Raw genomic sequence first — 12,979 nt, forward strand, 5'->3', positions numbered from 1 at the left:
GACACCTGGATTGACTTCCTGGTAGGTGGATACCCCGTAGGCGTTCACGATGGCCTGGAAGCCCCTGGTGAACTTGTTGGTGCGGTTGTAGGTAGGAGGTGATTCGGTCGTCTCCAGGCGATTCAGCACGCACGGAATGTGGCTCTGGCTCGTATCCTGTAAGACAGATCGTGGTGATTCTGGTGACGTCTACCCGAGAAACGTCATCATGACCTTGGTAGACAGACTGAAACCGAAACAAATCGGAAGTGGAGGGCTGGGCACCACGAATGGGCACTTGCTCGCCTCCTAGTAAACGAAGAATAGGACCGAAGGTCCCGTCCCTTTCAGGGACCATAGTAATCTCACTCAAGACCGTGGCTTTCGGGCGCGACCTTGTTCGCCCCCCTAGCTTCGAGAGTATAGTTCAACTCTACCAGGTTCGTGGCGCTGTGGAACACTATGACGTCACTTGTTTACAAACAGGGAGAGGTCAATTGACAGCGTTCATTGATTGCCTCAACGAATGGATCAGGGAGCCGCGCTCTAATTGGCTGGTACATAGTCTGAATGGGAGGGCCGTTTGCGATCCGACCTCTCTAGCGCTTTGCACCCAACGACGGACTCACGCACCCTCCACGCATCTCCACCATTCATCCGTTATTTTTATTTCTTTTTTGCTATAGTCGTGACGATGCGACTTTTGGCCAACAACGGCGACCCTCATCCAGTCGTTCCACCACCACATCTCGTTTACGATTGTCGAAACTTATATGTATTCATGCGCAGCTCGCAACGTAGGGAGTTCCACAGTTAAGATGACAATCCTGCGCCAATTTCTCGTCTTTTACATAACAGAGGCTGTTCAGGAACTCATGGTGGTACGGTTCCAGTACGGGTGCTTTGCGGAACTATCATTCTTCCACGAATTTTGACTTGACCGAAGAAACAGTGCATGGTGTTACATTTCATTTCCTCATCGTACTGCCATCTGTCGGCCACCTTTGAAACCTAGCTCGCAGTTGTTTGCTTCGTCAGTCGTCAGACCAAGAAGGTATACTCACGGTTCCTCTCTTGAGCGCCCTCTGGATCTCCTCTAGTTCCGATTCTGGACACCAGGCTTCTCCGATAAGGCATTTGTGAGTGATGTCCACATTGAAGAGATTCAGGGCGTGGTAGACCGCCTTGAGTTTGTGTGCCTTCACCAACCATCCTCTAAACTCTTTGGCCGCATTGGACAGCATCCGAACACGATGCTCTTGAGCTTTGTTTCGCACCTAGGTCATCACATTTACGGAGGAAGAAAGAGTATGTTGCTCCCAACGGATTACACAGGTTATCCTATATATATATATATATATATATATATTTGTAGCTCAAACGTCGCCATGCCAGTACTGGACAGCTGTTTCGGCCTTGTTGGGCCTCATCAATAGTACGCAGGCAGGCAACGTTTGAGTGGATGGCGTCAGAAGGTCACGTAACACGTGATTCCTCCCGTCAGGGTGAGATAACTCACTCACTGAAAGCCCAGTGCAAAGCCATATCTTTTCATATATAAGCCATATCTCTTAACATATATATATATATATATATGTGTGTGTGTGTTAAGAGAGCCACATCCGCCAATGAGTGAAGCAAACACGTGCTTACGAGGACCAATAAGAACGTTTCTTCCATGCTTGTTTTATCTCGCCAAGTAGGGCAACAATTCCTTTTCTGCAGTGCAGTACATTGTTATGCGACCCAATAAAGCACATCCCATTAAGGCGGACTCAAGCGGTCTAGTTAACGTTCGCTTCTGGAGAGAGCTGGTTGCACCGTCGCAAAATTGTTTTCTTCGTTTTGCTTTCCTCCCACGCTTTAAGGAAGTAATGTAATCGAAGCCAGCTTGCAGAACATGGTAGCGAACGACAAAGCCATGATTTTCATTCGCAGGGATCTGGAAAACTGCAGTCAGCTTGTCAAATTTGTTGATTGCAATCAATTTCCCGATTGTTACTGTAGGGAATGAAATCATTTTGGTCCAAATATCGCGGGCGGGCGTGCCGAGAGAGGCGATTTTGTTGCATCTCCCATAGACTCCTACGTTGAAAATTTGACTAATTTTAATTCGCCAAAATTCACTGGATCGCCATCAGGCCTTCAAAAATAAGTCATTCCCTAGATAAACTCGAGGGGAACACGCCTGTACCTGTTTCGTGTAGAAATTTAGCGAGGTTTACGAGAACCCTGCGAACACAAAAATCCCCCATAGACTTCTTAAGAAGTGAGTCCGTTGGCTTCATCGGGACCATATGACTACCATATAAACGCGTTTTCTTTTTTTAACATCAATAGGTCCAGTCTATATAAGAAGGCTTACGATCTTGAGATCTTCCAACCGAGTCAAGACATTGAGTGTCATGTCACGCCGTTCCTCTTTCGACGAAGACACGGCATACCGCCTCGCGTGATACCTACAAAAAGAAAAAAAAACGAAGAAATACCCGGTCAAGACACACCAGAAGAAGCGATACAAGACTGAATAAGCGACAAAGAAAGTGACTGACGCATCACAAATCTTCTTGATCCGGGAGTTGAGCTGTTCACCTTGGTAGAAAACGACGAACACAGATTTCAACTGGGGATCACCCTGAAATAAAAACAACAATTCAGACCTCATCGGCAGCCGTCTGCTATCAACACCTCCAAGATAGCATCAGGCCTGCGCCCCACGTGACACAGCGTCACACACGAAGGCCTGCTGTGGATGCTGCTATGACGTCAACGAAAGAGCGAACAAAGCAGCTCGCCACAAAACTCACGCAGGCCTCCGTGAGTTGGGCAGTGCGCAGGCCTTCTACTATAGGAGGTAACTCAACCATGATGGAAGTCATGTGACGTCACCGCTAGTTTTCTTCTTTGGGTTTTACAATTGTCTGCATAGCAGTTTGAAGGGTGCTTCGCGTTAACATGGCCCCCAAGACATCGCGCGTTAAGTAGCAGCTCCGGAGCGCGTTCCTTTTTACTAAACGGGACATCTCCTTTTGCGGAGTGTGGTGCTCCACCCTCCTCTCCGGTTGGACCCACTCGCACCTTAATTAATCTTTCTAACGCCGCAGACAGCCGGATCGGAAGACGGCTTTATACCGGAAAAGAACATTCAGTGACATCCAGTGGTGTGTATGCCAACGGGGTCTGGCCATTAGGACGAGCCTAATCGACCTGTCAATCAAACCTAGGCGCATTCCATTGGTTACCGTTTTCCATCTTGTCATTGGTGTTCATTTAATGACTTATAATAAGAGAACACACACGGTGCCCTATCATTGGCTGGTAATGCGACCCCCGTTACGAAGCTCTAAAGAAGATCATCCGCTTTCCTTTCCTCCGTGTACACGGCACATGAACACTGGCCAAGATGTATTGACAGACCCGCTTCTTCCCAACGAACCGTCAAAGTAGAAAAAAACTGAAAGTGATACTAACGGTGTTTGGGTCTTCTATGGGAGTGTCTATGAAGACCCTTCTAATAAAGACAGTTCCCCTGCTCACACGCCAGAGCATCCGTTCGAAGGATGAAAACTTCTCCGTCAGAATCACTCCAGCGACGAACCTGATTCCAGTACACATTGAGAACAAGGACCCATGACTAATTAATCGCAATTCGTAACTATACAGTAGCAATACACGTAAGCCAATCGAGGTGTGGAAGTAACATAAATAGTGGATAAATACAGTGAACCCTGGTTATTATGACCATGACCTTTTCCCGAAAATTTTGGTCATAATGCGGAATTGTCATATAAACGGGGGGGGGGGGTATTAGAGGTTTCACAGCATTGTTCCCCAAGAGTATGGTCGTAAAGCGCGTATGTCAGATTATCGGGGGTCATATTAACGAGGGTTCACTGTAACAGGAACAAAGTAAACATGACAATGAGTGACAATGAGTGGAGCGCTGCATCGCCGGAGGAACAACGCAAATGAGAAAAGAAAGCTGCTGTATTTTACTGATATAGTCGGCGATGGTACATTTTAATGCAAATGCCACCTAAATTAGTTCGCCTGCCATCTGATTTAATCCAAGTGCTATTCAATTGAATCCGGGTGCCATCCGAGTTAATCCACGGTGTTTTAAGCACTCTAAATTTAATTCGTACCTCATTATTGAATTTATCGACTGATAAGTCATTATTGATAAGGATTCATCCAGATCGACTCACGAAAAACGGATAATACATGTTGAATAGTTTGCGTGGATTCGCGATAAATATTCGACCAGTGATAATTACTTGTAAGAGCTAGTTTACTTACAACGATTCTGACTGATAAGAAACGAAATGCTGTTGATGTTAATGTGGATCGGTGTTGACTAAGTGATACGAACTGACCCGTTGTTTCTGCTAACTGATAAATATCTATCGACTGATAAGGATTCATAATTAGCCATGAAGGATAACAACTGGTGGATAACAACTGGAAGGGTTATTGGTGTCATAGATGAGATAATGGGGATGCGTCGACTTTTGAGGAGTCGCTGATAAGGGCTTGTAACCAAAGTCAAACTGAGGAAATAACTTTATACCAGCTGCTGTGGTCTGGTGAACTGACCATAATGGTTCGCTAAATGATCACAACAGATGTAGGCTGTCAAGCTGATAACTTTATTTACTGATAAGGAAATGATGAACAATGTATCATGCTCTCATTGTGGAAAACCTAGTATGAAAACCTGCTCTCTTGGAGGCACCTACCGATAAGGACAGGTGACTGATAAAGACACACTAATGAAACGAGATGCCTGCCGCTGTCTGGAAATGAGCTACTGATAAGCTACAGTGATAATTGCTTGTTCGTCAGCACGTCCTAACACTTCGCCCTAGGTCAGAGTATGAAACGTCTTTATCATTTCCTTATCAGTTAGTAACGCTATCAGCCTACCAGATCTTATAGAAGGTCCTTCCAGGTCGAGCACTCTCAATCGCCAGCCCTCAGTCCAACAGGGCGCAGCAAGCTTGCACGAAGCTTCCATAAAACTGTATCAGTTAGCCTGCTTATGAGCCCTTATCAGTAACTCCTTATCACTTAATGAATTCATATAGTCTCACCTATGACACCAACGATCTTGTCAGTAATTATCAATCCTTATCAGTCGATAAGTATTGAAATGAGCTATAGCGGTTGATGAGAGCCCCATAACTCATGATAAGAGCTAGTTCACTGACAACCATACTGTCCAATAACTGGTTAAGTGCTGAGGCCCATGCGAATCGCGGTTGACTGGTAGCGACTGACCAGTTGATCTTGGTTGTTATCAGCTGATAAAAATTGATAATTCGCGGTAAAGAAACAATAAGGCAACTCTGGCCCTGTTGACAGATAACGACCGACAAGATTGTTGGCGGCATTGATGAAATGATAGGAACGTATCGTCTGATAAGGAGTTGCCTATAAGGGCTCGTAGATAAAGACTAACCGATACAGTATAAAATGAGCTCATGGGCACTGGCGAACAAAGCATGAGGGTTCGTTTAGTGATAACGACTGATAAGAGCAAGTGGACTGATAACATTACTAACTGATAAGGAATAACAATAAAGGTCTCATATTCTGATTATACCGACTGGCAAGCATTACACCATACATTACCAGCTGCTCTTTTCCAGAGACTGGCAGTTATTCATATTAGTGAGCCCTTATCAGTCACCGGTTCCTTATCGGTAGGTACTTATCAGACGGGAGGTTTTCGTACTTTTCCCAAATGAGAGTATTTGACCTTGTTCATCATTGTCTTATCAGCAAGTAAAGTTATCAGTCTGCTAGCCTTTACGAGTTGTTATCACTCAGCAAACCTTCAGGCTGAGTACACCTGACCGCTGCAGCTGCTATAAAGTCACTTTGTGAGTTAGTCCGGGTTTGTAGTTAGTTCCGGGGAAAACGCGTTTGGTCAAGTTAGGCACGGCGAAAATATGCGATTGTGTTTTCTGGAGTCGCGCAAAAGTGTAATGTCTTGGAAATCGGTGGCTTACGTGAAAGCTTTTTTGGTGACGTCAGGTGTCGTGATTGAGGGACCTTTAACGACTACAAGACGTGATTTAAGCATCTTTGTTTGCTTTAAGGTGGAGGACGGGAATTTAGAACTCCAGATGAACATTGTGATCAAAGGGGAAAGACTGACCCGATTTCGACGTGCAGCTCCGAAGGCGCCCGGTCGCGACGTCCGTCCTCCGTCATTCGCCGGACCATCTCGTGCTCGTGGGTGGACTCGTCCTGCACCAGATTACAACCATATTACAAAACTGTGCCGCTGCTGGTCCTCCTCCTGTCGCTGTTGATACATGTCGTAACGGTTCTACTTTGCAGACTGATGCACTAATTAATTCGCCCATTTTTCGTGTGTATAGGTATAATAAGAAACCTTCGTCCGGTTCCTTTGTCGTAAGTTCATTTCAAAAGAAAAAAATTATAAACCACTCTGCGTATTTGCAACGTTATAATGACGACACGCGAATTTTTCTAATAAAGACATACGTGTTCTAAAAATGAGTCGACATTCTTGAGCACGTGCTTGATCTCCGTCAATTCGACGTAGCTTCTCTGCAGAAGGACGTTGTTCTGATTCACTTCTCTCAGCTCGGCTTCCAGGTTGCTCACCAGTGCCTGTAAAGCAGGAAGAAGCGAAAACACTGCTCACAGAGACCACGTTCCGTCCCGTGTTATGTTGAGCTTTCACACGGTGCGGAATATCGGGAGCGGCGTACTGCGCACTTAGCAGACGACACTTCGCAGACGACACCATGAGCGTCTTTCCTGTCGTCTGCTACAGAATATCTTGTGGCTGTGTCGCAGGCACGACCTACTAGATTATAACGACCATGTCACAATCGGCAAACCCTATGAGGTGAATGTCCGCACGATCCGCCAGGGGCGCTACTGACGCGCCCTGGCAGACTGGCGCACGATTGGACGATGGAAATTTGAATTCTGAACTCGCAGAAGCGTATGTACGACAACCGTAGCAGACGACAGCGATAGCTCCTATGAAAACGCGTAGAATGATGATAATAATCAACCTCAGAATTAAACATCTGTGGAAGTCCACAGCTTGTACAGAAATACTAAGGTATGCTGAAGTACAAAGTATTGTAGAAGTTGAGGAAGAAATAACAAGGACGATCAGAAGCGCCACCGCTGCCTTTCAAAAATGCGGCGCATGGGAGGGGTACGCCTGACATGGTCGTTATAATCTAGTAGGTCGTGGTCGCAGGATATTCCCCGCGGTTAGCAGCGTACGTGAACACTGGACTCAGAAAGCTATGACGTCTTTCGCGTCTTCCGCTTCTGCGGGGAAATGTCGCTCGCGCGAATACACGGATAGTTGCCGAGATACGAACCCCGGATGCAGCGTGTAATGAACGACAAATATGAACCCCTCTCATTCGTCGTTTTATCAAAAAGTAGTCATAGGTAATGTAATTGAACGTAGAAATGACAAACCTCACGAAGGTCAGCTTTTCTTCGACTGTCATTGCTCAATTATAGCAATAAAACCAGTACCTCCAAATCCGTCATGTCCCTCTCTTGTGGTAGCTCCATCTCGTATTCGCTCTCCGGGATGGAAATTTTTTCGCTGCATATTTCTTTCTCTACGTAACCTGTGTTGGCAGAAAATAGAGATTTCATCGACTATGCCGCGTAAAATATTCTCTTTGAAATTGTCTGACGCAGACGTCACCCTCCTGGCATGAAGGTAATACCCGGGGCATTCTCATTAAAGCCAATGGCCATTCGACTAAAGTCACTGGATTGGGACGCCCTCGTCATTGGAGCAACAATGGTGGCCGTCAAAAGGCTAAAAATCGAAACACCGAAAATTTAGAAAACCGAACTATCGAAGGCCGAAAAGTCAGAAAACCGAATTATCGAAAGGCCGAAAAATAAGGAACCCAAAATGCGAAAACTGCTATTCCAACTGCGATAAAAAAAAATGAGATCTACGAACTTGGCGTTAATAACGTACATTCGATCACTTAGGGGAAAAACAAAAAGGAAAAGTCGACATATGAACCACTGTGTTATTGTATGTGTTTATTGCGCACGGTGGCAATCGCGTTCGGGGTCACCAAATGTAGAGAAACACCATCTCTTCTACAATTCATTCAGTGAAGTTGAAGATGGACCAAAAGCCAGGCGACATGTTTCTTTAATAGTATGGAGTAACACTGGCTTGCATAACAAGTTGTAAAAAGAAGAAGAAATTGACCTTTGAACACAGATGGGGGGTGAGAAAATTCCTTGAATCTTGGCACATTCATAGCGAGATAAATGCCTGTAACAGTCACAAGGGGCCCTTACCAGTCTGTTACAAGGGTTTAAAAGGATTCCCGTTTTAAGCCCCCGTTTCATTTTCCTGTGCTGATGATGACGCCCGAATAGGTGTCGAAACGTTCACGCTTTTCTTCTTCTTTTTACAACTTGTTATGCAAGCCAGTGTTACTCCATACTATTAAAGAAATTCATTCAGTGTGGTGATAAAAGTCATTCACTGGCATTCATCCACCGGGCACTTTCTTTTTGTAGTAAACATGTTATAGATTATCGGACATGTTATCGGAAACATCTTGCGTGTTTGATTGCGGAAATAAATTTCCAAATTTTATACGCCGGTGCCGGATGGCCTTCGGTGGCCCCGACTGCGGGAGCGTATAGGCTTGTTTCAGGCAGTTCACCAGGGAACTATAGGTGGTGTAACGCCACTGCCCGTTATAAAGGGAAAACCCATTCATGGAAGACGAAAACAGGTCTCCCGAGCATATACACTCTAAGAAAAAAAGGAGTACCCTTTACTCCTTTTGGGGACTAAATGCATTGCCACAAAAAATAGTCCCTTTCGGGAGTAAATGCATGGGAGTAAATGAATGTCACAGAGTGGAGACTGCATTTAACGCGCTGTTTTAAGAGTCCCAGGTACATAATTCGTGTGCATGCATGAAAATATGTTGAAGCAAACCGTCAACCGTGATATATCGAGTTATATAAAATCTTGCGCCATACATAGGGCGCAGTTTGCGAAGAAAGATGCGCTAAGTGTTTCTTACTCTGTGTGGCTGGAAAATTGCTGTGTTGGCTGAGTTATACAGCCTTATGCCATCAGACTGACCAGGGGCACATATTTACGTAGACTGTTGCATTCGGAAGACAATTCGCGAAGTTCAGTGGCAATTTGCAGTCCTGGGGAGTAAATGTCGGGACTAAATGCCGGGTTTGGGGAGTAAAATGGGGAGTAATTGCAGTCCAGGGGGAGTATAAGCTGCAATTACTCCCCGTTTTACTCCTTTTTTTTCTTAGAGTGTAGGAGGACACCATGGTGTGTCAGGCGCATCATGTTCATCGTGGGGGACAGATTTTAATACGCACGCACCGGGATGCTTCATAAAAGCGGAATTCATTTTGTCTTCTGCAGGTCTTGTGCGTTCAAAACTCTACCTCTACCCGAGGAACGTCATCATGACGTTGGTAGACAGACCGAAACCGAAACAAATCGGAAGGGGACGGCTGGGTTCTACGAAGGGGCACTTGTTCGCTGCCTCCAATTGAAAGAAAAGTAGGACCGAAGGTCTCGTTCCTTTCAGAGACCATAGTAATCCGCTCAAGACTGTGGCTTTCAGGCGCAACCTTGTTCGCCCCTAGCTTCGAGCGTAGTTCAACTCTACCAAATTGGTGGCGCTGTCGAACATTATGACGTCATTTGTTTACAAACAGGGAGAGGTGAATTGGTACAAAAAGATGTAATGCGTGCCTCACTGAACCAACAAAGAATAGCCACAAGTGGTCAACCGTCGATTATCTACGATCACAAGGACCCCCGAATTTATCGACATTATGTTCCAGAAAATCGAGAGCACTGACGTCATCAGCACTGACAATGGTTCCATGAAACACGTGACAGACCCTACTATATTCCTTTGGCAACTTGGGTTCCCGTTAATCAGTAATGAGCAGAATGTTTTGGTGATAGATTTAAATAAATGTCAATGTTTACATCAATTGCAAATGTACGCAGCGTGCAGTGCGCATGGATAAATGTACAGAACTTGGAATTTGTACGGTTCATGTCCATATAAATACTAATATGCACGTAAATGTGTTTTGACATGTCAAGCACATAATAAAGCATGGGTGCCACTCGTGTCCAGAAAGAATGGGAAAAAATAGCTTACGCAATTTCCTTTCAACGTCATCGCAGCGACGAATTTCTCCGACGAATTTTCTCTGGAATGCACTCACACTGGGATTTAACTGAAAAACATGACAATCACACGACGTCTTATACCAGACTATGTTTTCTTTTCTTTTTTTCTTTTTTTGTCGAATTTCACAACTCAGCCCAACACAGGAAGTATAAACATCCTACCCCAAACCTTTCTCGAGCAAATAAAATACCAGATTAGTTGAACGGATTTTGTTTTTTATGCAGCGGAGCGAGTAAACATAAAAATCGGCAAGTGTACAAACGAGCGAGCTGTTTACGAATTCAAGTGAGTAAAGAATATTGATTTACTGACTTGTACATAATCACAGCGTGTAAGGCACTTTATTTAATTTATGAAGTGTTTCTTCATATGGGCGTTTTTTCTCAGTATTTTGTATTTACATTCCCGCAACGTAAATGTAAACACAAAGCCAGCGGAACCAGCATAAATTCATTTTTCTTTTCTTTAAGCATGTAGTCCCACTTTTGCTATCTTATTTTCGCGTATACAGGCGTAAAAATATGTGTTCACCCTGCGCACCGCCTCACGTGAAAATCCCTCACGTGACTGTTAGTATTGGCCGGACGGACGGATCCCGGGAACCCGAGGGAGAGAAGAAATTGGGTATATACTCACGTCTCTGAACTGAACGATGCCCAGTTGACCCAACTCCGAGACGCAGTTGAAAACGGACTCCGACTGGATGAACAGTTGACACAATGTCATAGGTTCACTTCGAAACAACGTCCCCATCTTGTAGCTGTTCTCCGACGTTCTGCGGACACTCGTCGTAGAAGCGAAGCGTTATCTTCTCTCAACGCCCCTCGTATCATTGTTCAAAGACCTTTTCTCATCGGTTGGTGACGTCATCCAAGTATACGTGACGTACGTGAACCGCGGAAAATTCAAACCTTTCCAGCGTGCTTTCGTGTGGGACCGCTTCACGTAATGACCAGCTCCCGTGGCTCAGTGGTTAGCGTGACAGGGAAGTACCTGGATTCCAGCCGGGGTACCAGCCGGCGTCACAAAGATTGTGACGTAGCAATAACCCTTGGGGTGTCAGGAACATACGTACGAAATATCGCGTTCCCAAAGTACGCAGATTTTATTCGAACGAATTATTACGAAGTGAGCGCTTCGCCTCTGTGAAGCAAGAGGGCGCTGAAAGCAACACTGCGACGTCATCCGGCATGGAAGAATGCAAGCTTCGTAGCCTTCGTAGCAGACGACAATGCTGGGTGACGTCACAGTATCTTCCTTCGGGCGAACCGCTGTGCGCTTTGCGTTTTGGTTTCGGTTTGGTATTGTCATCATCTACGAATTAATTACTCGCACAAAATAAACGCGAATGTTGTATTCAGTATCAAGGGAGTGGCCCGTGTTGGGTATGATGCTCATCCTAATTTCTTTCGAATCCTTCCAAGTCTCCCTTTAAACGCTTTCAGACATACGTCGGCACAGTTCCCATTGAAGTCGGCCTAGGACGCATATTCTCTCAGAGCGTCAGTCGTGACGTTGTAAGGCCGACAACGGACCCTTTCACCACCGTTGTCCACCCAATCATAGATAACTTATGCATCCATATTGAATAGTTACCGCCAGTGTTTCCAAAACCCTACGACCCATCAAAAATATACCTACCGTCGCTGCCCCACCGGCTTTTCCTAGTACCAAATTTATTTCCGTTTCAGTGCATGATGACGCAAAATTGAGGCTGAAATTTAATTCGACAGTTAATGCAGTCAAATTGAATCAGCCGTGTTCCAAACCGTCTCACAAACATAAACAAAAGAACGCGTGGCAGCAAGAATGGCTATTCTTATTCACTAAAGTGAGCTTGTTCTTCCTTTTCCTTTTCTTCTTTCTCTTTTTCCTTTTCTTTTCTTTTCTTCCCTTTTTTTTTTTTTTTTTGAGTAGCAAGCCGACCTTCGTCTGGCCATGTTTGCCAAGAGATTGCGCCGCTCCTATTTGTCTGGCGTTAGAAGTATTGGTATCCTTGGAAAGCATTTTTTTTTTTTTCAATACAGATGCGCTACAGCGCCCTTTTGATTATACATCGCTCAGCTGTTCTACTATAAAGCCAGGAACATGACCATATTCTCATTTTTTGCTCCTCTTCGTCAAGGTTTTACGCGAAGAAAAAAGAAAATAGCGCTATGTAGTTTTCTGCAGCGTAGTGTCCTGGGATACACAAAGTGTGCCACAGGCCCGTATTATTGATATTTGGCGTAGGTAATTTATAAATGCTCCTTAGGAAAACTGAAAAATGGGATGTCATTTCGGATTGTTCTATTGCTTACAAGACTGAAAGCAAGATCCGCACTGAGGAGAGACAATTATGCACAGAACAAATCTTGAAATTTTCACCGTAATTGGAGTGTATCAAGGGAAGGCCTATAAAAGCCATCCACTCACCGCCCAGCGAAACCGAAACCGATGGGCTGTGGCAAGCGAGATTTACCGCGTAAGTTGGTAACCATGAGAGAACTGATGTTCTAAGGCTAGAACAACAAAGAAAGGACAAATAGATACATACATGGTAACCATGGTTTGTATATCCTAGCCTTCCCCGAGAGGTGTCGCAGGCAAATACCAAAAGAAGACGTTTTCTGCTACAGCTGTTATGTGCACTTTTCGTTGTCTTCTTCTTCTTTTTTTTTTTTTCAGTCATATAAATACGATATAAGTTCAACAAATCCTATACGTGAAATGTAATGGGTTATCCGTTCTCTGACCTGCTTTGACAGCTTTGACCTTTCCGT

At 44.8% G+C, this 12,979-nt stretch overlaps 1 protein-coding gene across 1 annotated transcript in view; it reads right to left on the reverse strand.

The window, feature by feature from the left end:
• LOC135386366 (V-type proton ATPase 116 kDa subunit a 1-like) overlaps positions 1 to 11,038 on the reverse strand; it is a 31,475-nt gene extending 20,437 nt beyond the window's left edge. The window contains exons 1-10 of the mRNA XM_064616226.1: positions 10,854 to 11,038; positions 10,185 to 10,263; positions 7,522 to 7,619; positions 6,496 to 6,624; positions 6,143 to 6,234; positions 3,451 to 3,577; positions 2,532 to 2,614; positions 2,345 to 2,438; positions 1,044 to 1,256; positions 6 to 156 (exon numbers count right to left, since the gene is read on the reverse strand). Of these exons, the coding sequence (XP_064472296.1) occupies positions 6 to 156; positions 1,044 to 1,256; positions 2,345 to 2,438; positions 2,532 to 2,614; positions 3,451 to 3,577; positions 6,143 to 6,234; positions 6,496 to 6,624; positions 7,522 to 7,619; positions 10,185 to 10,263; positions 10,854 to 10,970 (1,183 nt within the window). The 5' untranslated portion in view covers positions 10,971 to 11,038. The remainder of the gene's footprint in view (positions 1 to 5; positions 157 to 1,043; positions 1,257 to 2,344; positions 2,439 to 2,531; positions 2,615 to 3,450; positions 3,578 to 6,142; positions 6,235 to 6,495; positions 6,625 to 7,521; positions 7,620 to 10,184; positions 10,264 to 10,853) is intronic.
• Between the last annotated feature and the right edge of the window lie 1,941 nt (positions 11,039 to 12,979).

The sequence above is a fragment of the Ornithodoros turicata genome, chromosome 2, assembly GCF_037126465.1.
Source record: "Ornithodoros turicata isolate Travis chromosome 2, ASM3712646v1, whole genome shotgun sequence".
NCBI classification, from domain to species: Eukaryota; Metazoa; Arthropoda; class Arachnida; order Ixodida; family Argasidae; genus Ornithodoros; species Ornithodoros turicata.